Raw genomic sequence first — 25,577 nt, 5'->3', positions numbered from 1 at the left:
GTCTTTCCACCCTGGGCCTCAGTTTCCTCAGTCCTTTGAGGAAAGGTGGGTCTTCCCTTAGGTTCTTGACACCTATGAGAAGTGGGAGCACTCAGCTGTTTCCTGAAGGCCCTCCCCTTCCCAGCCTGTTTCTCCCAAACCCACCCCTGCCCTGGCTGAGGGGGCAGCTCTCGGCAGACCCCAAAATCAATGACACTCTTCAGACCTGGGCCATCCTCGCTACCTGGTGCTTTGCTCTGTCATTCAAGTCACGTGTGTCCTTCCTGGCCATGTCGTGTCCCTCCTCCATGGAGCCCAAACAGGGCAAGACCCTTGGAACCCTGGGCATGGCCTGGCTTCTTCTCCCACCCTCCAAGCAAGGAATGCCTCTGAGTCTGCCGTGCCCCTCGGCTGACATGCTTCCTGAGAGGTCTTTAGGGCCATTCCCCTGTTGCCAGCACTGCTGCCCCCATGCTCCACCTGGTGGGGTGGGGTTGGGTTCTCCTGCCATGAACGTTTTTTCCTCCTTCTCAAAGCCTTGGGCCAGGAGATTTCTAGGCACTTGGTAACAAGAGGAAACGTCAGGAGAATGAGCTGCATTCTCTCATTCTGGATCACAGCTGGCCTCATTTCTACGAGCAAAATGATTATTTTGCTGTAGTTGATCTCTCCCCAGTAGGCAAAACCTCTGGCCCATGCCTGCAGCCTTCTATCCAGGTTGGAAAGTATGTGTGTGAGAATCTTTTGGCTGGCAGGACCTGTGAAGGAGGCAGTGGAGGTCAGACGTTAGGGAATAGTAAACCTGTCGAGCTTAGTAATAACATGTCGGACGGAAAAGATAAGCAAACATAGCCCAGAGAGGGCAGGTTCTCACCCAGTGTCATACAGAAAATTGGTGGTAGAGTCAGGTTCAGGACCCTTGCTTACTAGTACAGGGTGCTTTCCACATCCCTCTCTCTGTGTTCACATCTTCAGCTTTCTAAAGGAAAGACCAGTTCGTGGTATCACCTATATATTTGCCAATATGCTTCTCACATAGTGCATTTTGGCTTTAAATTCAAGACTCTCCATTCTTCCTCCTCACAGTTGCCTGCTCATGTCTCCTGCTAGAAAGAGAGATGTGTTGTGGTTTCCTGATGTCGGATCTGGATAGAGGATGCTACAAACTTGACTGGAGCTCCTGGAGGGGTTTTTCCTCAGCTATCCTGGTGTGTTTGGAGCTCAGTGACAATTGCAGCTGAAGGCTATGCTTTGCCTCCCAGCCATGGAGCTGTCCCAGGGGCTGGGAAGAAACTGCAGTGAATCCTCCTGTCTTGTGCTCAGAAAATTCCCTCCAAGGCCTTCTGCAGTCCCTGGCAGGGCTAGTCACCACTTGCAGCCTGCCTTGTGGCCCCAGCCAGGCTGCAAGTCTGGTCCTGTGCAGCAAGGCAGGCAGGCAAACTTGAAAGCTTTGAACTAAAAGGCAACCTCCTTGGTGTCCAGCTCAGGTAGGATTGGGACTGGCCCAAGGCCACTCAGCTCAGCCATAATTGAATAGTACTTCTAATATGGTGCATTTAGGTTTTGGGAGCAGGGAGCAAAACCAAGTGAGGAAACTGAGGCCTTAGCTGTGGTGGCTCTTAGCTGTGGTGAGCTCTTAGCTGGCAGTGTGTTTCCCAGCTTCTCAGCCTTGAACCAGAGCAGTCCCAGGGCTTTGGGTGACTGTCGGATCCTTGTGGGGCCTCTGCCTATCCATTTTCTCCTTGCTTCCTGAGATGACTTGAGTGGATTTCCTCGTGGATTTCAAATGGGCAGGGTGAAAACATACTCAGTATTGGAGAAAAGGGGGCTGAGGAACTTCAAGAATTTCAGCTGTTTCAACTGAAGTACGGAAGAGGCAGGTTAGACTTGTGCAGAAACTTCCTGACTCAGGAGAATTTAAGCATCATAAGGAAGTCTCCCAGATTCTTCTGTCGGCTCTTCCCGGGGATCTTTAAGATTCCCACGTTGGTTCCTGACTAGTGTAGCAATGGCACATTAAAACTTACCAGGTAAATACTGTAAACATCTTATGTCTTCTTCAGCCTAGCCCTTTAAGGAGGATTAGGCAGGGATGATCATGTTGCAGGCCGGGGAACTGAGTCAGAGTTTATCGTGGTATGTGTTCCAGATGCTCCATGCTTCCACTGCCCCAGCACTACATCCTCTGGGGCAGGGACTACCTGGAGACAGGGGGCAGTTTCCGATGGTCTTCAGAGGCCTCTTCTGGTCCTGGGGAATCTGCCATGGATGCAGTGACAAGGCCCCAGCCTTGTCTGCAGCTCTGCTCTGAATTGCTTTAGCCAAGAGAGTAGTGGAGTCTCATCCCTTTGCCATGTTCTGACTCCTCCTGGTCCCTGTTCAAAGTATGAGGCATTCAGTTCCCCAGAGGGGATCGACCTGGGGAAGTGGAGAAACCACGTGGCTGGGACCCCGGCAGGGAGTGGAGCTCATTCCTTGGGCCTCAGGCCAGGCTGCTGCAGCCCAGAGCACAGGCCTGCAGAGGAAGGACCCTGTTCCCAGCCCGACTGGCTGGGTGGGCATGCGTGTGATACAAGCAGATGCAGCCAGATGGATGGAATCAGATGGGGCACAGGCGGGGGCCACATGTCCAGCCCAGCGTCTGTCTCTCTGAGTTCCAGAGGGGCAAGCATTGGGGCCCCTGGGGTGAACAGAGCAGTTGGTGGTGGAGGGAGGGGCAAACTGGTGGGGCAGTGGGGCCTTGGGTGTGAAGGCCAGGAGGAGCTCCTGGGGTCTTTCTGGCTCAGCCCATCTATGACTGTTCCCATCATAGGTCTGCAACAGCACACTCAAATCTCCTGTCCTTTTCCTAACCAGGTGCACTTAATGCTAAACCCTAGACTCTCAGAGTTCATGCCCTGTAGCCCTCCAGAGGAAGGAAGACTGAAGCCAGTGACGGGGGCCAGGGCCTGAGGCCTCCCACATGTCTGAGGTGGAACCAGGCCTCAGCATCAGTAACACCATCCCCTTTTGTGTAGTACAGGGCTCTGGGAGCACTCGGGGCACTACACCTTGCTCAGGTCCACTCTGTTTATTTGGTGTCCAGTCACAGCTAAGGGAGCAGGCTTAGGAGTCAGACTGCCTAGGTTCAAATCCCAACTCTGTTGTTCAACAGCTGTGTGACTTTGGACAATTTCCCTAACCTCTCTGGACCTCAGTTTCCACATCTCTAAAATGGATCCAATAATTGTGGGACCGGTCCATGGCCTACTGGCCTAGCTTTGGCTGCGTTTTGTTCTGTATGAGTGAATCCTTTGGGATTTTGACCATTCTGATGGTGTCTCCCTTGCCTATATCTCAGGGGTGCCGTCACATAGCTGCTGCTGGCCCTGTACCAACAAGGGTTTCACTTCCATGCATCATCTCATTTCATGCTCATGGAATGCCCACTGTGCAGCAGAGAGAACTGAGGCTTAGAGAGGCATCAGATTGCTCTGGTTCCAAAGCCTCACAGGGTAGGCAGGCCTGGCAGCTGGGTCCTCAAGCCAGCCTGGAGTGGCCTCTGATGCAGACCCAGGGGGTTGATACCTGTGTAGGGGCTTCTGGGTCTGAGTGGGCATTGCTACCAGGGTGGGTGTCTAGAGGGCACTGTCAAGGTTTCTGTCATCTTGCCAAGGCTGGATGGAGTTCCTGGGCTGAGGCAGAGACCCTCTATTTCCAGGACTTTCCTAGGGCCTGGGCTGAGCTGAAAGAGTTCTTAGAGATCTCCTAACCTCAACCTGAGCGGGACAGAGGGTCAAGTGGAACCTGGGGTGCCAGGCCTGCCCAAGACATTAGAAATGACTTTCACTAGAAATGGGAAATTTTCTGTGATAATTTCCTCCACTAATCCTTCTCCTCCTTTTCCCTTCTCTTCTCCTTCTCGGATGCCCACAACATGTATGTTCATGGGCTTCATGTTGTCATTCCATTCCCTGAGACACAGCTTCTATTTCTCCATTGTATTCCTGTGTTTTCTTTTGTATGTCCTATTTCAGATATCAAGTCCTCTAGTTCACTAATCCTTTCTTCTACCTCTTCAATTCTATTACTGTAGGTTACCTTTCTTTTTCTCCATCTCTTCTATCATGCCTTTCATTCCCATAAGTTCCATGATTTGTTTTCCCAAACTCTTGATTTCTCCTTTATTTTGGCCAGGGCCTTCTTTATATCCTCCCTCAACTTATCGATTTGATTGTTGATGAGATATTTCATGTCTGTTTGAATGTCCTGAGGAGTTGTTTCCACTCATGTATCATATTTCAGTTGTTGGTATGTTCCTTTGACTGGGCCATAACTTCAGTTTTCTTAGTAGGACTTGTTATTTTTGGCTGGCATCTAGGCAGTTGATTTCCTTAATTAGATTATTGTGGAGATTGTTTCTTCCTCTTTTAATAAGGATTTTGTTGCTGGATGGCTTTGTTCTCTATCTGTTCTTTGACATTCATTCAGCTTATTCTAAACCTCTAGCCTAGAACTCCTTGAGGGAGGCCTTCCACTTGATGTGGGCACCACCTTTCTGTTGGGGAAGGTGCAGCTTTCAGGGAATTAACTCCTTGCACCTGACTAGTTATTTTGTCTTTCTGAGAAGCTTAATTTTGCCCTTGCCTTGAGCAGCTGGAGGCTGAGAAACAGCTTCTGCCTTGACGTGTACTTTGTGTTTTGGAATCCCGTGGAACTGCAGATCTTGGGAAACCTCTGCTATGACTTGTCATCAGTCCCCTCGTGAACTCATATGTCTTTCAAGCCTTTGTAGCACTCATTTGGGGGGACAGAACTTCTTTGTGGTTGGGTTCTCCTACTGGCAGGTGAGCAGCATGGGCAACTTAACCAGGGGCTGTCACATGGTTATCCTAGCAGAACAAGCAATCACCCAAAGGCTCCTTGACAGGAAGAGACCCTCTGACCTCCCCTCCATCACTCTCAAGCCTCCAAAGTGATGTCCATGAATACCCCTTGGGAAAAAAAGAGCCCCTTCTCTACTTGTCTGAAGCCAATAGGCTTTTCCACACTGCTGAAGTATGCCCACTATCTAAGGAGGTGATGGGAGAGTAGAGGCTTCCAAGTGCCTGGACCCCACCTGCTGCCAGGAAACCCCAGCAGAGCCAAAGTATTCCAAGGATTCTCTTCTCAACGCCTTAGGTGGGGAGGAGACCTGGCATGTTGGCCTCAGACCCAGCACGGGTGAAGTGTTGCAAACTGTAAAAGGCTGAGTACAATGGAGATGAACAAAGGATCCCAGAATGTGAAGCCCCATTCATGGTCAGTCAGTAGGAGGGGAGACCAGAAGTGAAAGCTCACAGGGTCATAGCCCACATCCTCAAGGGCCCCTGGGTTTGAGGCCAGGAACTTTAGGACCATCTCAACAGTCCCCAACATACTAGAAATTCCACTTGCGTCCCCACTCTTGTTGCACGTTAATCTCTCAGGCAAACCTGAACATGGATCTCTGAAAGGGGTCCAGACCCCTTCGTGTAACTCGAGGGCTCCAGAGAACTGTGAGGCCTTCGGCCACAAGTGGCCACTCTTTCCCCAGGGGCCAGGAATCACCATTGAAAGGGGCAAGATCTGGGGTTTCCCTGGGTCTGAGTCCTACCTGCACCCCAAGTGGAGCCAGAGGACCTTGCTCTGACCACTGCCTGTGGAAGGGCATCTCAGCAGGATTCCAGATGAGTTCTTGGGCTAGGTCACTAAGCAGAGCTTTGTCCACCTCACATTAGAGGGTCTGCTATGACAGGCAGTGGTGATACAGATTGCCTGTCTTTGAAAGACACCACCCTGCAGGTGGCTGCAGATTCAATAGTTACACAACCCTGATCTCAACAGCAGCCTGGGGAATTGACTCCTGTTCTTCTGGGTGGACTGGGTGATGTGGAAACATCCTGACTCTACCCACGTCTTGTAAGTGAAAAGAAGCAAAGCCCATCATCTGGAGCGCCCTGAGGATTTGGTCTCCCCCTCCCTGAGTGCATAGTCAATGTGCATGGGGGTTAACCTCAGTCCTGTGAGGCCACTGGCTGGCAAGACCCTCAGGAGGAGATGAGAGCTTAGGATAGAGGAGTTGGGGCCGAGGAAAACTGGACGGCACATTGTCTCATCTGCACTCCGTTGAGGAATCAGCATTCAGTCCTTTCGACTCCTCATCCATCTTCCTCTTCCCACTCTAATCCAGAAATTGGCAGGAGCCTTTGGTTCAGGGAACCAAGTACAGTGAGACAGCTCCCCTGCCCTGCACTGATCTGTCTGACAGACCCCCCACCAAGCACAATCCATGGGGAAAGAGGAAACAAGAGCAGAAACAGGGCTTGATCCATTTATTGTCTGATTTAAAGAACAGACTTCACGATCTGGCTGTTAATACCTTTTTTAATTGTCTTAATCATGTATTTCAACAGCTTTGATGACTTTTATCAGCTCAACCTTGCTCTTGTCATAGGGAAGAAATAAAAGTCCTTGCCATGGGTTGAGGTCTCTGAAAAGAAGAGGTGAGCAAAGGGATGGGAGTGGATGGGGCAGAATCCCAGGTAGGAGACCTCCAGCCTGCCCCTGGAGGAGCAGAACAGAAGCTCATAAAACACAGGTGTCAATGTAACCAGGGAAGGTCAATGTTTTGTAGTGCCTGAAGCTTTCATCACTTGGAAGGTACCACTTTGTTGAATGTAATGCAAAATTACTCCTCAAATCTTCCTGCAGCACTCCCTGGCAGTAGGCCACTGCATCTTAATCTTCATGTCATTTCTTTAGATTCAGTTGTCTCCCTTTCTGCCTTTGCAGTCTAATATCATCATATGAACTCTAAGGCCTGTTGCCGAACACATGTGCTTACACTGACTACCTATCAGTCATATTCCCTCGATGTCTCCATCATCTCCTGGACAAGACCCAGTTCCTCTTTCCTATAATCACCTCCAGGAAGCCTGCTTGGATTTTTGCAGTCTCTGGAGAAGAAGCCTTCCGGTGTCCTCAGAATAAGTCCCCCTCATCTCTAGGTCAGCGTTTAGCATGTGGAAATACCACCTCTTCTCCCTCCAAGCTACAAGCGCAAAGAAGTCCAAAACCTGCCCCAAGGCCTCTCCATGTTGTTGGACATGCAGAAAGTGTTCCAAAATTTTTAGTTGAATGACTGCATAAATGTGAGGCAGCTGAAAGGAAAGAGTTTTAAGTATCATTCCCATTCTCTCCACTGAGCTGTTGGACATCAGGCAGCTCAAGTCACCCGTCTTAACTCAGGTGTCAGGATTAAGTGATTTAGAACTGCGAGGCCTGTCTGGGTATGATGTTTCCTGAGCAGCAGTTTTGGCAAGTAGTTCAACTGTGAGCATTCCAGTGAGCATTCCCATACAGGAAGAAGGCCACTGGCCATCATAGTCCATGCCTTGTGCAAATGAAGACGTTGAGGTCTGCCTCCTCTCCCATGGGTGAATGTCAAGGATGTGGGCTTCAATGGGATGGACATGCGCCCTCTAGAATTCCTTCAGGTCTGATTTGCAGACGCTGTCATGAGACCACGTGGACCTTGTCCTGTTTTTCATCCTCTTCTCCTCCTGTCTGACACATCCTGAATCCTGCACACCATATTCTTTGCATTCTTCTCATAACATACTCCCTAGACTGCTTCCTCCATGGCCAGCCTCACCGGCAACATTTTCACTCTGGGAAAAGGACAAGAATTTGCCTATCTGAAAGACACCCCTCCTGAAAACCACATTTCCTTGTTTGATTTCTCTTTGAGGCTGTGCCTTGAGAACATGACCTTGGATTCTTCTACAAAGCTCATACTTTAGCTTCAGCTTGACATAAGCTGTCCATAGCCGAAGCCCTTTTGCCCACTTGTGTCTGATTCTAATTATAATGTAAAACCATGGGAAGATGTCATGCCACAGAGCCATCCTATCTAAATTCCATTTAATTTCAACTTCTTCATGGTGCTGACCCAGAAAGGAATCTACCTTTCCAAGGATGACACAGCCACAGCCAGCCCTTATGAGTGAGGCATTCCATGTTTTGGAATGCTGTTTCCCCTGCATGTTAGCTACTCAAAGAACAGCCATGGCTTTTACGCTAATGATCTCCAATCCTCATGACGACCCAGGAAGTAGATGGTAGAATGACCCCATTGTGTAGGTGTGGAGACTGGGGAGACCCTGAGATGAGAGTTACAGTGACTACACCATGGTCACGAGAGTTCTAAGAAAGTTCATCTGTGTTAGAATTGAGTTCTCCTTCCTTATGCATGGGGCCCAGTCTGCACCCAGGCCTTCCCAAGTATCTGTGGGGAGTGATGTGTTGAGGAAACTTAGTCCAGTCAACAGGATAACATGTTTAAGGAGGATGAGCATCAGGAGTCAAGAGGGCCTTTCCTGGAGGACCTAACAGTTGAGAAGTTTCAGTTAAGGGGCTTCAGGAGATGACCTCACTTCCTTTGAGCTGCAGTTCAATGGAATGTAGAACCTTGGTAACCAGGCACCTGGATTCCACAACAGTCCCCCTACCAGGCTCACTTAGCCAGAGACGACCGACAGATCAACATGTTCTCATGTTGCATTTGTAGAGCAGTAGGATCTGGCATGAGAAAACCTAGGAAGGAGACATTTTTCAATAGATGTAGGCATTGGCTGAACCCTCCATCTCGCCACCGCAGTCTGTTGGTCAGGGTGTTCAGGAAGGTAAGTCGAAGTGGCCCAAGGTCAGAGAATTCAGGAAATGCCAGCATTGTTATCTTGCCTCTGTAGCCCCTTAATACGCCTCCTTTCAGTGTGAGGAGACATGAGGAACGGGGTCATCCATGGCCACGTTGGGAAACTTCATGTGCATTTTGTGTTCAAACGTGAAGTCATGGATGGCTGTTGGGAAGGCAAGTGGTGATGGTGAAGTAATCCCAATGCAACGTGTTAATCCTGGGCCCAAAAGTTGTCATCTCGGGCTGGCTGAGCGACTCGGAGAGACAAGCTTCCCAGCCAAGGCAGCCGGCGCCACACTTTTGCGGGCGGCTTCGAGTCCGCGACTACAAGTCTCGGATCAGAGGGCTATCCAAAGTCTGGGCTGGCAAGTCTGATTCCGAGTCTTGGCTGCGGCGAGACCCCCGAGCGGCCGCAGCTGCGGCGGTCCGAGCTAATCCCTCCCTCCTTCCGGGGCTGGCTGAGAGACTCGGAGAGACAAGCTTCCCAGCCAAGGCGGCCGGCGCCACACTTTTGAGGGCGGCTTCGAGTCTGCGACTACAAGTCTCGGATCAGAGGGCTATCCAAAGTCTGGGCTGGCAAGTCTGATTCCGAGTCTTGGCTGCGGCGAGACCCCCGAGCGGCCGCAGCTGCGGCGGTCCGAGCTAATCCCTCCCTCCTTCCCGGGCCGGCTGAGAGTATCGGAGAAGTAAGTTCCCCAAGCCGTGGCAGGCGGCGCCCTTCTTTTGCGGGCGGCTTCGAGTCTCGGCGTTAAGTCCGCGGCTACGAGTCCCGGATCAGAGGGCTATCCAAAGTCTGGGCTGGCTAGACTGACTGCGAGACTCGGCTGCAGTGAGACCCCTGAGCGGCGTGCGATCTCCCGATCAGCGGCAGCTGCGGTGGTCCGAGCTACTCCCTCCCCCCTTTCCGGGCCGGCTGAGAGTATTGGAGAAGCAAGTTTCCCAAGCCGAGGCAGGTGGCACCCCTCTTTTGCGGGCGGCTTCGAGTCTCTGCTTCGAGTCCGCGGATACGAGTCTCAGATAGGAGGGCTATCCAAGCCGCGGAAGCCCCCCCCCCCCACGGGAGGCTTCCTGGTCCGGTGGGGAATCCCCCAGGCCCGCTGCGGCCCGCAACCAGCCACAGGGTCCCCTCAAGCCGTGGCAGCTGACGCCCCCACCACGCACGGCCCCTGAACCAATGGAGAGATTTGGATCCGAAAGCCCCAGGCCACGGAGATCGGTGACTGGGGGAGACCCATTCCAAACACTTGAGACAAACGTGTGCCACGTGCGCCACGTACTGGGCAAGATAAGAAAAACAGATCCCAGAGATTTCACAGAAAAATCTTACAACCTTACTGGGTCCAACACCCAGAGAAATCTGAATAAATGCCCAGACGCCAGCAGCAGAAGATAACTGTCCACGCTCAAAAGATTGAGAATATGGCCCAGTCAAAGGAACAAACCAATAGCTCAAATGAGACACAAGAGCTGAGACAACTAATCCTGAATATACGAACAGAAATGGAAAACCTCTTCAAAAATGAAATCGATAAATTGAGGGAGGACATGAAGAGGACATGGGCTGAACATAAAGAAGAAATAGAAAAACTGAAAAAACAAATCGCAGAACTTATGGAAGTGAAGGATAAAGTAGCAAACATAGAAAAAATAATGGATAGTTACAATGATAGATTTAAAGAGACAGAAGATAGAATTAGTGATTTGGAGGATGGAACATCTGAATTCCAAAAAGAAACAGAAACTATAGGGAAAAGAATGGAAAAATTTGAACAGGGTATCAGGGAACTCAAGGACAATATGAACCGCACAAATATACGTGTTGTGGGTGTCCCAGAAGGAGAAGAGAAGGGAAAAGGAGGAGAAAAACTAATGGAAGAAATTTTCACTGAAAATTTCCCAACTCTTATGAAAGACCTAAAATTACAGATCCAAGAAGTGCAGCGCACCCCAAAGAGATTAGACCCAAATAGGCGTTCTCCAAGACACTTACTAGTTAGAATGTCAGAGGTCAATGAGAAAGAGAGATCTTGAAAGCAGCAAGAGAAAAACAATCCATCACATACAAGGGAAACCCAATAAGACTATGTGTAGATTTCTCAGCAGAAACCATGGAAGCTAGAAGACAGTGGGATGATATATTTAAAATACTAAAAGAGAAAAACTGCCAACCAAGACTCCTATATCCAGCAAAATTATCCTTCAAAAATGAGGGAGAAATTAAAACATTCTCAGACAAAAAGTCACTGAAAGAATTCGTGACCAAGAGACCAGCTCTGCAAGAAATACTAAAGGGAGCATTAGAGTCAGATACAAAAAGACAGAAGAGAGAGATATGGAAAAGAGTGTAGAAAGAAGGAAAATCAGATATGATATATAATACAAAAGGCAAAATGTTAGAGGAAAATATTATCCAAACAGTAATAACACTAAATGTCAATGGACTGAATTCCCCAATCAAAAGACATAGATTGGCAGAATGGATTAAAAAACAGGATCCTTCTATATGCTGTCTACAGGAAACACATCTTAGACCCAAAGATAAACATAGGTTGAAAGTGAAAGGTTGGGAAAAGATATTTCATGCAAATAACAACCAGAAAAGAGCAGGAGTGGCTATACTAATATCCAACAAATTAGACTTCAAATGTAAAGCAGTTAAAAAGAGACAAAGAAGGACACTATATACTAATAAAAGGAACAATTAAACAAGAAGACATAACAATCATAAATATTTACGCACCGAACCAGAATGCCCCAAAATACGTGAGGAATACACTGCAAACACTGAAAAGGGAAATAGACTCATATACTATAATAGTTGGAGACTTCAACTCACCACTCTCATCAAGGGACAGAACATCTAGACAGAAGATCAACAAAGAAATAGAGAATCTGAATATTACTATAAATGAACTAGACTTAATAGACATTTATAGGACATTACATCCCACAACAGCAGGATACACCTTTTTCTCAAGTGCTCATGGATCATTCTCAAAAATAGACCATATGCTGGGTCACAAAGCAAGTCTTAACAAATTTAAAAAGATTGAAATCTTACACAACACTTTCTCGGACCATAAAGGAATGATGTTGGAAATCAATAACCGGCAGAGTGCCAGAAAATTCACAAATACGTGGAGGCTCAACAACACACTCCTAAACAACGAGTGGGTCAAAGAAGAAATTGCTAGAGAAATTAGCAAATACCTCGAGGCGAATGAAAATGAAAACCAACATATCAAAACTTATGAGACGCAGCAAAGGCAGTGCTAAGAGGGAAATTTATTGCTCTAAATGCCTATATCAGAAAAGAAGAAAAGGCAAAAATTCAGGAATTAACTATCCATTTGGAAGAACTGGAGAAAGAACAGCAAGCTAACCCCAAAGCAAGCAAAAGGAAAGAAATAACAAAGATTAGAGCACAAATAAATGAAATTGAAAACATGAAAACAATAGAGAAAATCAATAAGGCCAGAAGTTGGTTCTATGAGAAAATCAATAAGATTGATGGGCCCTTAGCAAGATTGACAAAAAAAGAAGAGAGAGGATGCAAATAAATAAGATCAGAAATGGAAGAGGAGACATAACTACTGACCTCACAGAAATAAAGGAGGTAATAACAGATGCTATGAACAACTTTACGCTAATAAATACAACAATTTAGAGGAAATGGACGGGTTCCTGGAAAGACATGAACAACCAACTTTGACTCAAGAAGAGATAGATGATCTCAACAAACCAATCACAAGTAAAGAAATCGAAGCAGTCATTCAAAAGCTTCCTAAAAAGAAAAGTCCAGGACCAGACGGCTTCACATGTGAATTCTATCAAACATTCCAGAAAGAATTAGTACCAACTCTCCTCAAACTCTTCAAAAAAATTGAAGTGGAGGGAAAACTACCTAACTCATTCTATGAAGCCAACATTACCCTCATACCAAAACCAGGCAAAGATATTACAAGAAAAGAAAACTACAGGCCGATCTCTCTAATGAATATTGATGCAAAAATCCTCAATAAAATTCTAGCAAATCGTATCCAACAACACATTAAAAGAATTATTCATCATGACCAAGTAGGATTCATCCCAGGTATGCAAGGATGGTTCAACATAAGAAAATCAATTAATGTAATACACCATATCAACAAATTAAAGCAGAAAAATCACATGATCATCTCAATTGATGCAGAGAAGGCATTTGACAAGATTCAACATCCTTTCCTGTTGAAAACACTTCAAAAGATAGGAATACAAGGGAACTTCCTTAAAATGATAGAGGGAATATATGAAAAACCCACAGCTAATATCATCCTTAATGGGGAAAAATTGAAAACGTTCCCCCTAAGATCAGGAACAAGACAAGGATGTCCACTATCACCACTATTATTCAACATTGTGTTGGAGGTTCTAGCCAGAGCAATTAGACAAGAAAAAGAAATACAAGGCATCAAAATTGGAAAGGAAGAAGTAAAACTATCACTGTTTGCAGACGATATGATACTATACGTCGAAAACCCGGAAAAATCCACAACAAAACTACTAGAGCTAATAAATGAGTACAGCAAAGTAGCAGGTTACAAGATCAACATTCAAAAATCTGTAGCATTTCTATACACTAGCAATGAACAAGCGGAGGGGGAAATCAAGAAACGAATCCCATTTACAATTGCAACTAAAAGAATAAAATACCTAGAATAAATTTAACTAAAGAGACAAAAGACCTATACAAAGAAAACTACAAAAAACTGCTAAAAGAAATCACAGAAGACCTAAACAGATGGAAGGGCATACCGTGTTCATGGATTGGAAGACTAAATATAGTTAAGATGTCAATCCTACCTAAATTGATTTACAGATTCAATGCAATACCAATCAAAATCCCAACAACTTATTTTTCAGAAATAGAAAAACCAATAAGCAAATTTATCTGGAAGGGCAGGGTGCCCCGAATTGCTAAAAACATCTTGAGGAAAAAAAACGAAGCTGGAGGTCTTGCGCTGCCAGACTTTAAGGCATATTATGAAGCCACAGTGGTCAAAACAGCATGGTATTGGCATAAAGATAGATATATCGACCAATGGAATCGAATAGAGTGCTCAGATATAGACCCTCTCATCTATGGTCATTTGATCTTTGATAAGGGAGTCAAGCCAACTCACCTGGGACAGAACAGTCTCTTCAATAAATGGTGCCTAGAGAACTGGATATCCATATGCAAAAGAATGAAAGAAGACCCATATCTCACACCCTATACAAAAGTTAACTCAAAATGGATCAAAGATCTAAACATTAGGTCTAAGACCATAGAACAGTTAGAGGAAAATGTAGGGAGATATCTTATGAATCTTACAATTGGAGGGGGTTTTATGGACCTTACACCTAAAGCAAGAGCACTGAAGAAGGAAATAAATAAATGGGAACTCCTCAAAATTAAACACTTTTGTGCATCAAAGAACTTCATCAAGAAAGTAGAAAGACAGCCTACACAATGGGAATCAATATTTGGAAACGACATATCAGATAAAGGTCTAGTATCCAGAATTTATAATGAGATTGTTCAACTCAACAACAAAAAGATAGCCAACCCAATTACAAAATGGGAAAAAGACTTGAATAGACACCTCTCAGAGGAGGAAATACAAATGGCCAAAAGACACATGAAGAGATGCTCAATGTCACTGGCCATTAGAGAAATGCAAATCAAAACCACAATGAGATATCATCTCACACCCACCAGAATGGCCATTATCAACAAAACAGAAAATGACAAGTGCTGGAGAGGATGCGGAGAAAGAGGCACACTTATCCACTGTTGGTGGGAATGTCAAATGGTGCAACCACTGTGGAAAGCAGTTTGGCGGTTCCTCAAAAAGCTGAATATAGAATTGCCACACGATCCAGCAATACCATTGCTGGGAATCTACTCAAAGGAATTAAGGGCAAAAACTCAAACAGACATTTGCACACCAATGTTTATAGCAGCGTTATTTACAATTGCAAAGAGATGGAAACAGCCAAAATGTCCATCAACAGACGAGTGGCTAAACAAACTGTGGTATATACGTACGATGGAATATTATGCAGCGTTAAGACAGGATAAACTTATGAAGCATGTAATAACATGGATGGACCTAGAAAACATTATGCTGAGTGAGTCTAGCCAAAAGCTAAAAGACAAATACTGTATGGTCCCAATGATGTGAATCGACACTCGAGAATAAACTTGGAATATGTCATTGGTAACAGAGTTCAGCAGGAGTTAGAAACAGGGTAAGATAATGGGTAATCGGAGCTGATGGAATACAGACGGTGCAATAGGACTAGATACAAAAACTCAAAAATGGACAGTACAATAATACCTAATTGTAAAGTAATCATGTTAAAATACTGAACGAAGCTGCATCCGAGCTATAGGTTTTTGTTTTGTTTTGTTTTGTTTGTTTTGTTCTTATTATTATTACTTTTATTTTTTTTCTCTATATTAACATTCTATATCTTTTTCTGTTATAATGCTAGTTCTTCTAAACCGATGCAAATGTACTAAGAAACGATGATCATGCATCTATGTGATGATGTTAAGAATTACTGATTGCATATGTAGAATGGTATGACGTCTAAAAAAAAAAAAATGGTCAGCACAATACTGCCTAATTGTAATGTAATTATCTTGGAACGCTGAATGAAGCTGCATCTGATCTATAGTTTTTTGTTTGTTTGTTTTGTTTTTTTTTCTCGTATATATTTTTGTCATCTCCTATCGATGTGGACTGGGGAAGTGTGCAGACACCTGTCCACCTGATCAGGGTGGCAGAGATAGCATGGGGTGCCCCCCTGCTGTATGGCCAGGAAACCTCTTGACCTGGGCCAGCAGTATGATCAAGTGAGAGCAGTGTGGTGCCTTCTCCAACCCTGAGTCCTGAGGTAGCTGGGACAAGTGAGAAGGAGCAGATCTAACTGTGCTCTCCTCCCCAGGTGCCCACCCATGGATTTTCCATCTGATTTGCACAAAGTCTCACTGCCAAAGCGAGGTGGGCCTCCAACCCTCACCCACGCCAGCAACTTCTGCAGGCCTGCCCTTGGCTTTCTTTTTTTATAGCATCTGGCAAGGGATGATGATATTCTTTTCACTTCTGGTAAGACCATGAGCTCCTTCACATTTGGTTGCTTTTTCTATTGTTACTTGCAGAAACCTGCTGTGCCCTTGAGCAGTCAGTCGGATGGTACTTCCACACCTTCTCTACACCTTAACCATCTTCATGTTTTTGAGGGTGATTTTGACTCCAAAGGGCTTCATGCTATGACAACAGTTCTGGTGGAAACTGTACACTCCCATAGCACCCTCCCTTAATCTTCCAGGGCAGGAGCCGTGGCCTGAGTCTTTACATCTTATTCCATAAGGGAAGCTGCCTAGGGGATAGGGCCTCTCCCTGCTCGCAGGTCTTGAAGGGATTCCATTCTAGGTCCATTTAAGCCGTGCAGTAGGAGACATCTTCTGAGTGTCCTAATGGACGGGGCACCCATTCCCACCCCCCTGGAGAGAATCCACAGAATGGGATGGATGTGTCACGCACATACAGACAATGTTTAATAGTTGGAGAAACTGAGCCTCTGTAAGGCTGCAGCAGTTCAGTGGCCACCAACAGTCTCTGACCACGGCTCCTTCCCTGCATCCTCCTGGTCCAATTGTGAACATTCTCTTATTTTGGCCAGTCTGGTGTCAGGGCGCCAAACGGAATCACTTCAGTGAGTTGATTTCCAACTTCCCCATGCAAATGTTGCCCCATCCGATTGTCAGGCTGCCTTTTGGATTTGCTCTTTTCAGAGGCTTCTGTTGAAGTCCTCAGTCTGTGGGGGTATTTCTCACACCTGGATCCTCCCAGCACTTGATCTTTGGTCTGAGCAGGGATCGCCATGGCTGCAGGTTCTCAGAACTCCCTTTAAGGTAAAAGACATTCAAGTCTTGTTGTCAGTGTGAAAACAAAGGTGTTCTCACCATCTTGGTGTTCTTGATGCACTGCCTCCACAGTAGGGAAGAAGATGTGAGCAGGCTCTTCCCTTCCATGTCTGGAGTAGACCCCTCTTCCACAGGATGGAGGGAAGATCATAAAGCTCCAGTGTGAAGCTTCTGGCTTCTGTCCTGCAAGAAGTTGAGTTCCCCCTTCAGGTTTCCTCATCTCATGAATGGGAGTGATTTGTGAAGAATCATATGGATAAAGTGCTTTCCACACATCGATGCACTACTCCTCATGACTTCATAATTCCCCCACCTGAGTTCTACTCTGGAATATGGGACCTTTTTCTGCTAGATGCATTTCTGCCCCACTTCTTGCCCCAAGGCAGGGAGGGACAGGGTAAGGCATGTTTGCATACACCTCCAGCCCTGGCCCTCTCCTGGTTCCCAGTCCAGTGGCTAACCACCTGCTTCTGCTATTCCAGTCTCAGGGTGCAAAAGTGTCACCACTGCAGAGTGGCAAGGCGGGAGCCTGGGAAAAGTTCATGGAGTGCATGGTGGCAGCTGTTGCAGAGGGCGACCAGGCCTACGTATCCCTCCTCGTGTTAAATTACCAGGGCCTCTTTTCCATCCAGCAGGTCCTGGACCGGGTGTCCAACAGGTGAGCATGGGTTCCTCCTCAATCTCATAATCGATCTGGCATGCTGAGCTGAATGTCTGGTGAAGGTCATTGCAGCATCTAAACTCAGTTTACCCCTCTTGCTAGTGGGGTCATAGGAGGACCAACCTGCTGAGGTCAGAGTCGGGACTGAATGATTCTGGGCCATGGAAAGTGTTTCCCCATGCCAGGCTTTCTGGAGAGGGAGCTCGGTGGAGAGAGTTTGTTAACACTGAGAAATTTCCTTTCCACGTAAAGGGGCTCTGCTCCAAAGTGACCTTTGGAATCCTGTATTCCCATTCAGAGGAGGTTTGAGATTGCATCAAACTGGATTCTGTCCTCAGTGTGGCCTGGGTAGCCACTCATGCTGGAGGCTGGCAGAGGAGCCCCAGGCCTCACCAGTTATCTGTGAAGGAGCAGCTCAGGGATCATTCGTTCATCTAGGATATATGAAGAATAGTCTATGTGCAGGCCCTTTTAAAGGCACTTAGCCTACTTCATTGAACAAAACTGCAGAATTGCCTGTGGCCTTCTGCTTGCCAAATCATAGAGGGTCAGGTAGCAGGACTAGATGTCATTAGTAGGGGCGCACCGAAGAAGTTACATGTGACACCCCCATGTACCCTCTAGGTATGGAAATAGCTGCAATTTGCGAGACGGGGATGGAGGAGGCCAGGAGCGCCTGAAAAAGTGAGTGAGCTCTGCGTGAGGAGAGAGGGGCTCCTTCCTCTCAGCCCAAGATGGGGAGTGGGGGCCGGTGCCAGGAGGGACTGGACAGGTCCCTGCATCCATCTCATGATTCTCACTGGAGTTCAGAGGTCTGGGCTCCATCCCCTGCAGCGCGTCAGGACTCTCAGAGACCCATGCGAGAGTTCCCGGACACTGGGTGTACAGGGCTCCCGGAGGCTCAGAGCACACTCCACATGCCCAGCTCTGCTGCCCCTCCACCACACCAGCAGCACACAGACACAGTTCAGGAGATGCGGGGAGAATGCAGCTCACAAATCCAACCTCACTACCCAGTCCTGTGAGCCTGGCTGCGGGTGGCTGCGGTGGGGTGTGCCCGTGCCCTTTAGGGACCATGACAGCGGGAAGAGGAGAGCCTCACATGGCTCGCAGAGAAGGAGGCATGACCTCAGGGCATGAACTCCAGACTGAGGTCACACGATGGCCCTGGGTAGGCTGAGGCGGGGTCATGCTCTGTTCCCTCATCAGACAATTTATGCAGTTCCTACTGTGTGAAAGTGCAGTGGCATCGGCTGAGCAGACACATCCCCTCCCTGTCCTCATGCTGCTTCTGTTCCAGTGGGAGGTTGCACTGCAGATACAGACAGAATAGTCTGGCTGATTTTGCCCAGGAGCCCCCCACTGGGGAGGATGGTCACCAGAGGGCAGTGTGGCAGGAACAGCCGTTCCTCACTCTGTGGCCCTGTCCACCCCCAGCACCTTCTCCTGCCTCCTGCTGACCTGGCTCCAGGAGTTTCCTGATGATTTCTGTGAGCCCCCCGACTTCTCCAGGCTCAAGGAGCTGCTGTCTTTCGCGCAGGTTGCGCTGCCTGGGTCTGCCCTGGAGAGGCAGGCTCAGGTCCTCCTCTCTTGGCTGGAGCCCTCAGTGCCCAGTGAGACCCAGACACAGGGTGAGGAGCGTGGAGGTGGGGATGGGTGGGATGTATGGGAGGAGATGGGGGTCAGGGGACCAAAATCTATTTTTGCCTTTGGGCAGGGAGTAAAGAGGGGCATCAGCCCACTCCCCAGAGCACTTGCAGTCTGGGAGACTTTGTGAGGGTGGCGTCCCTCGGGGAGGCACTGCAGTCATTTCTTTGTGGAGAAAGGTCCATAGAAAGCCAGTTCTGTTGCTGCATCTTTCACCTCTTGGGGCTCGTATGTGAGACCCAGCATTGCAAACCACAGTACTGCTTCCTCCAGGGCTATTTCCATCGATGGCAGCAGAAATCCTGTCAGCTGCAGACCTGAAGCACCTGCAATGCTGGTGGCAGCACCTGCAATGGCCACCTGCTGATGTGGAGCTACTGTGGCCTCCAGCGCTCCTTGCGCCTACTCCGACAAGCCTCACTCCAGCTCCAGAGAGGGAGGCAACTCCGATGCCACCTGCCTTGCCACCTTCGGAGGCTGCATCATCCCCAGATCAGGAGCCAAAGCTGGAGACATCACCTGCTTCACCAGCAGAGCTTACGGTGGCTCTGATACCACCTCAGCTGCCACCCTCAGGCCCAAAGCCTGTGGCTTCTCTGGATCTGGCACCTGCTGCCTCAACACCTGAGGCACCCACTGAGCAGCAGGAAGCAGACCAGGTGCCACCTGCAATGCCATCTGTTGAGCTGCAGTCAGCGCCAGCTGTCACTCCACCAGAAAATCATTCTTGCTCCTCACGTGGCCACCGAGAGCAGGGGCTGAGGGAGGGGAAGGTCCCCGTCTTGGCGTTCCCTCCCAGGCTGCTAGCAGTGCAGCTCACCCAGATCGATGTGGTGAGCATCTGGGCTCCTGAGGGGGGAATGTGGTGGATCTTTTCTGGCATCTGCTGTCCCTGAATTGCCATTCCCAGACATGGGGTCCAATGATCTGGGTCCAAAGCCCAGCTCCAGCATTTTCCAGCCTGGTGACATGGGTAAGTTCTTAATTCCTAAGGCCCCATGTTCCCAGCTGGAGAGGACATCACAGGACACTGCCCTGACCATGTGTGTCACAGCACGGGAGTGCCGAGAATAAACGTCTTAGGATCAAGGAGAGGTGGACAGGGCCTAGCTTGTTGGGGGACAGAGGGAAATATCAGGTGTGCAGCAGAGTCCAGGGCTAGCCCAGCCATCTGTCCTAGAGGCCTCCGTGGCCTCCACATGCATTAGACACGATGTGTCCTGGACATGAGGACAGGCTCTACACTAAGGTCCTGCATGTAGCAGCAGCAGGGGACATGCATGTGAATGAGAGTAGAGGGAGTCACACAGCTGTCAGGAGGTGCAGAACGTGCTTCCTGGGCTGTGTCCTAGGCATGTGGGGTTGGTGTCCCCATCCTGTGCTTGGCAGTGGTGAGGAAAGATTTGAGGGAAATGCAGCTCTCGCCTCCCTGCCATCATAAGAGTCCTGGGTTTTGAAAATGCTGGGCACCTCAAGGAGCAGAGAACCAAAGCCAGAGGCCCCTTAATGGCCCAAACCACAATGTCCACCTGCAAAGCTGCTGCTTAGAACACTGGCAGTGGCCTGTGGATGGTGGGCTCTGCGTTGGGTGGCGCAAGTCAGCGTGACACTCCTGCTCTCCCCAGGAGATGTTCAGGAAGGTGGTAGCTTTTGATTGTGTGCATGCCATCTCGACCCTGCACTCAGAGAAGGGTGAGGAGTGCCTGGCACCCACCATCCATGCCACCATCACCCAGATGCACCGTGTCTGCAACTGGGTAATTACCACCTGCCTCGGCGACCAGAGCATGAAGGCCTCGGGCAAGGCCAGGATCCTGGAGCACTGGGTAGAGGTGGCCAGGGTGCGCTGTGGGCGAGCAGGACCTCCCAACTTCCTGGGTCCTGTGTGTCACTCTTGGCTTTGATCACTCTCAGGATTGGAATCTGTGGTCCAAGTCGCTCCCTGGGTCCCAGCCCTGCATGTCTGCTGGCACAGTCCTTACCTTGCCTGTCCCAGGACTGGGACACTCACTTTCTACCTCTTCTCCCTCCTCAGTTGGAGCTAACGCCCTCCTCCCTGAGTTGTGTCATGGGCTGGCCACAGGCTGTACCCTTGGGGTCTTTCTGCATGTCAGGGTCATCCAGAAGTAGAGATGCCAACTCATTCCCCCTTCTCAACTCATTCCTTTCTCCTTCCCCAGGAGTGCCAAGTGCTCCAGAACTTTGTATCCCTGCATGAAATCCTGTCTGCTTTCTGGAGCAACTCCATCCAGCAACTGATGCAGACATGGAAGGAAGCTTCCAGGTGGGCTGGCCCTCTCCACAGCAGCCACTGGGGAACCAGGGATCTTTCCAAAGGCAGGGCATTTTCCCCCCAGTGGCCTTAGCCCTAATGGATGGTAGCACCTCCTGTGGCTGACAATGGCATGGGTGCAGGGTCTAAGTCCCCATGTGACCTCAGCAGCCCTACATGCAAATAGAGTGACTGATCTGTCAAGTCATAGGCAAAACTTGGGGAAACATTTTGAGAGTTTTCTCCAAGCCACTGCATTGCTTTGTGCAACCAACATCAAAAGGAGGTCGGAAGGCGTCTCATTTGACATGGCAAATGGGTCCCCACATGCTATGGAGGGTTTATCGTCACTCAGTTTCCAACCCATTCATCCAGGCCCCCATTTAGATTCATCCCTGAAGTCTAAAATCAAATGGATTTCCACTCACACCCATTCTTACCACCCCCCAAATATTCTGTTCTTTCTCCTCCCCAAAGGGACAGCATTTGTCACCCTGGGCAAATGAGGAGTAAAACCTCCCTGAAAAGAGAACTGCCAGGCCAGGTAAAGTGGAGGCAGGTGGTGGCTCCATGGTGGGAATATTCCTTGGAAAATTACAAGACCAGAGGCCGGTCTTGCCTAGACTAAGAAGGAGAGGGATTTGTTTGGCTGGGCAGTGCTCAGGGGCAGTTTGGGGACAGGAGGCACTGGTCCTTGGGTATGGGAGAAGTAGCTGGGCCATTTCAGGAACAGATGGTAAATGGAAGGGTTTAGCCGGTGTCCTTCTGAGCAGTAGGACAATCCTCCTAATGCTACATGGGCAGTGACATATGCCCCAGCTTGGTATGAGAATTGTTTGGAGGATTTCTGAAATTGTGTCCATTGCTGTGTGGACATAGAGAGTTCTGGCCAGAGGGAATTTCCTAAGGGGCTCCTTGGTGAGGACAGGCGTTTGGCATGGCCTTGGGCAGCGATGGGGGTCAGAGACTCCAGTGGGCTCAGGATGGCAGGACTGGACAACCACAGCTTGAGAGCCACCTCCTCCTTCTCCCTGCATGGCTCAGCCCACTGGGTTGTCGGCCACAAGGCCTGAGGGTGGGAAAACCACCCTGGGCAGTGGTGCTGAGTGCTGAGTTGCCTTCAGCTCAGACCAAGCTTGGCAGAGCCAACCACTCCTCGGACTCCCAGCCAGACCAGGGGCAAGTGACGGCCCTGTGGGGCCTCTGTTCCTCATGTGGAAATGCTGTGAGACCACGCTGTGCTGCCTTCCTCACAAGGGAGCCCACAGGGGTTCAAGAGAGCACAGGAATGTGGTTGAGCTTTCCTCTGGTTCTGATGGGAGAAGGCACTGGAGAGAGCACCCTGACAACATTATGGAACACTCGGTTGTCTGGGGCACATTTCATGCCTGCACTTTGCACATGACACAGGAAACTCCGGGTGGCCAGGCCACTTGGTCAATGTCACACCACAGGGAGTGCTGCTCCTCGGTTGCATCCCAGTCAGGGCTGGCGATTGGTGACAGCAGCATTTCTGTCAATTGACACCTCCAGGCTGTCCAAACCCCAGTCAGGCAGGTGGGCTGATGGGGTGAGGGGAGGTTGGCTTCCCTGACCTTGTCCACCATGGCAGAAGAGGATCTCTAAGGAGTCCACCAGGGAGGTGATACCAAGGAGAGAGCAAGAGAGGCCACTGTGGGAGAGAGTGAGGGTGCCTGAGCACACCGAGGGTCAGGGTGGGGTTGGCATCCATGACTGTACAGGGCTCACTCCTTCTCGCACCACTGCTTTCTGTGCCCCTGAGCCTGGGGAGCCTCCATTAGACGTGCCATCCTCTGGACCCTGAGATGGAGGTTTGAGCAGGTAGTGTATAGGAGGCCCTGATTGTTCGCAGTCAAAGGAAGGCCTTGGCAAAGCCCAACTGAAGGTGGATCTGGGCGAGATGGTTGAGCAACCTCATACTGCTTTGTGATTTGCCAAGAGCCATTGCTGGGAGGTGACTAGCAGTGCTCTTGCAGTCCAAGGGGTTGGAGGAGAACTCAGTAGGAGGTGGCTGGGAGCCCCAGACATTGGCAGGGTGAGGTCTGGGTTGGGGAAGGGGACTGAGGGAAAGAGACTTCAGGGTGGGGGCCTTGGGTGGGTTCCAGTGAGCTTGGGCACTCCATCCCACACCTGATGCCACTGTTTTCCCCCAGCCCACCGTTCTCCACCTGTGGACACTCCTGTCAGAGCTGGCCTCCCTTCAGTTAGCTCCCACTAACTCTTAGGAAGTGAGTAGGACTTGGGGCCAGGAAGAGGGTGTCGAGTCCCATCAGCATAAGGGAGAGAGCCCCTCCCTGAGCCCTGTGCTCTCAGCCCAGGGCCCAGCTCATCCATAGGAGCCCTGGGAGCTGAGGCATCATGTCCCCCTTCCAGCCGCAGAAGCAAAGGGTGGGCAGAAGCCACACGCCTTGTCCCTCTCCCACATCCCCTCCTGGCTGAGCTGGGCACAGACTGTCCCTCAGGTGTGGGCATGGGGAGAGAGTGGAGTCAGCCCCTCCATGGTGAGACCGCTGCTGAGTCCCTTCCTGCCTGACCCGCAGTCTCCCCATCTGCCTTCAGAGTGGGTTAGGTGGAAGATCCCTACACCTCTGCCCAGGGCCCCCTGTTCTGGCGCCCAGATTCCTGAATAGGTCTGGGCCCTCCGAGGACTGGCTTGGCCCTGGTGGGCCCTCCCAATAGTGCACAGGAGAGGGTGAGGGGTCTGGTCAGGGCCTTTTGGAGCCTCTGCTGATGGACCTGGCTTTGTGTCTTGCAGGGGAGATTGATAAATTACCAAATAGGACTGAAGGTGAGGAGCTGGGGGCATCACTGCAGGGTTGAGGTGCAGCAGGGAGGGTCTGAGGCTCATGGCATGACCTTCAGTTTCTCACCAGGAGAGTTTGTTTCACAGAGACGAGGTAGAACTTCCCCACAGGGGTTGGGGAGGTGCTGGCATCCAGGACATTTCCCTGCAGGAGGGTCTGTGAGAATCCTGGGCTGAGACCAGGGAGGCCTTGGATGAGAGTGCAGGGAAGGAGGCGGCTCCTGTGACCAAATCCACAGACCCCAGCTGCAGCCCCCCTATCCCACCCAGCAAGGCCACCCGGGCCTCTTCTCCACCTTCTTCTTCTCTCTGCCCCAGGAATACAAGGTCATTTCCAGGATCGAGTGCCTCCAGGAGGGATGCAGCTACATCTACTTTTGGCACATGGAGGAATTTAAGGCCTGGTTTGGGGCTGTGGATCAGCTCAACGAGTCTGAGTGGTAAGACCAGGGCAGAAGGTAGCAGCAGCAAGGCCCCGCCATGAGCTGCGGCTTTCTGTAGCCTCACAGCAGCCCTCTGCCCTGTAGCTACCATCTGTCTTGTGAGCAGGAGCCCCCCGCCCTGTTGGCCAGCAACACACTCGATGCCCCAAATCTCCCAGATGTTGTCAAGCCTCGGAGCACAGGGTGAGTTCCCTTTCCAGGCCAGCAGTTGCAGCTGCTTCAGGGCGCAGTGTCTTTTCAGACTCAGCATTGCCTCAGGGTGTTGACACTACAGTGTTGGGGACACTTCTCCTCTCCTGACCAGCCCTGTGACAGCATCATGCTCCCTTCGTTCTGGGCCTGGGTGTCCCAGGATGGAAATAGGAGATGCTGAGTGATCTCTCTGGTGCCTGGGGTTCAGGTCTCCCGTGGCCTGCAGGAGCCATTGGCAGGGTGGCCCAAGCACTGAGGGCAGTACACCCAGGCGGGAGTGGATGGGTCCCTGGCACTGGCCCCAGCTTAGGCGCCCTTCTATCCAGCCCCCAGGAGCTCAGCGCTGAGCCCAGCTGCAGCGGGGCCTCCCTGCCCAGTGTCCGGCTCCAGCTTGGGCGTGACCTCAGCAGTGGAGTCGCAGCTGTCTCACTCCCTGGACATGAGGCGATGCCTCCCAGTCTCACTTGGAAATGAGTGTGGGCCTCATCTCCAAATGCCCTGATGGCCAGGAGAAGCAGGTGTCTGCTGATTTGTTTTCAAATTTATTTTTATTTATTTTATTTTTATTTTCTTTCAATTTATTTATCAATCAAAAAAACTTTAACAGATCAAATAAAACATTAACATAAATAATCAGTAATTCACAATATCATCATTTAGTTGCATATTCATCATTTCTTAGAACATTTGCATCCATTCAGAAAAAGAAATAAAAAGACAACAGAAAAAGAAATAAAACGAAAACTGGAAAAAAAGGAAAAGATTATACCTACCCCTTACCCCTTGCTTTCACTGATCACTAGCATTTCAAACTAAGTTTATTTTAACATTTGTATCCCCATTATTTATTTTTATTCCATGTGTTCTACTCATTTGTTGACAAGGTAGATGAAAGGAGCATCAG

At 49.4% G+C, this 25,577-nt stretch overlaps 2 protein-coding genes across 2 annotated transcripts; both read left to right on the top strand.

The window, feature by feature from the left end:
* The first annotated feature begins 8,465 nt into the window (after positions 1-8,465).
* LOC143686652 (uncharacterized) lies at positions 8,466-21,308 on the top strand. Its single transcript, XM_077163275.1, has 7 exons — positions 8,466-8,663; positions 15,653-15,813; positions 16,707-17,292; positions 17,920-17,979; positions 18,733-18,926; positions 19,216-19,775; positions 21,123-21,308. The coding sequence occupies exons 3-7, from the start codon at positions 17,039-17,041 to the stop codon at positions 21,306-21,308; spliced, it is 1,254 nt and encodes a 417-aa protein (XP_077019390.1). The 5' UTR covers positions 8,466-8,663; positions 15,653-15,813; positions 16,707-17,038.
* Positions 21,309-21,695: 387 nt separating this feature from the next.
* LOC143686021 (ral guanine nucleotide dissociation stimulator-like) lies at positions 21,696-25,269 on the top strand. The gene is made up of 4 exons (XM_077163087.1): positions 21,696-21,758; positions 24,357-24,478; positions 24,566-24,664; positions 25,000-25,269. Exons 1-4 carry the CDS (start codon positions 21,717-21,719, stop codon positions 25,145-25,147), a joined length of 411 nt encoding a protein of 136 aa, XP_077019202.1. The 5' UTR covers positions 21,696-21,716; the 3' UTR covers positions 25,148-25,269.
* Positions 25,270-25,577: the final 308 nt, after the last annotated feature.

Source organism: Tamandua tetradactyla, chromosome 6 (genome assembly GCF_023851605.1).
Source record: "Tamandua tetradactyla isolate mTamTet1 chromosome 6, mTamTet1.pri, whole genome shotgun sequence".
NCBI classification, from domain to species: domain Eukaryota; kingdom Metazoa; phylum Chordata; class Mammalia; order Pilosa; family Myrmecophagidae; genus Tamandua; species Tamandua tetradactyla.
The sequence above is the reverse complement of the archived record's forward strand: the minus strand, read 5'-3'. Positions and strand labels throughout refer to the sequence as shown.

Coding starts and splice junctions, on each gene's coding strand:
- LOC143686652 (XM_077163275.1), top strand. CDS start 17,039: ATGTTTGCATACACCTCCAGCCCTGGCCCTCTCCTGGTTCCCAGTCCA. Junction 17,293..17,919: donor CTGGACCGGGTGTCCAACAG/GTGAGCATGGGT, acceptor TGTACCCTCTAG/GTATGGAAATAGCTGCAATT. Junction 18,927..19,215: donor CAGTGAGACCCAGACACAGG/GTGAGGAGCGTG, acceptor TGCTTCCTCCAG/GGCTATTTCCATCGATGGCA.
- LOC143686021 (XM_077163087.1), top strand. CDS start 21,717: ATGAGGAGTAAAACCTCCCTGAAAAGAGAACTGCCAGGCCAG. Junction 21,759..24,356: donor AAAGAGAACTGCCAGGCCAG/GTAAAGTGGAGG, acceptor TCTCTGCCCCAG/GAATACAAGGTCATTTCCAG. Junction 24,665..24,999: donor GTCAAGCCTCGGAGCACAGG/GTGAGTTCCCTT, acceptor CCTTCTATCCAG/CCCCCAGGAGCTCAGCGCTG.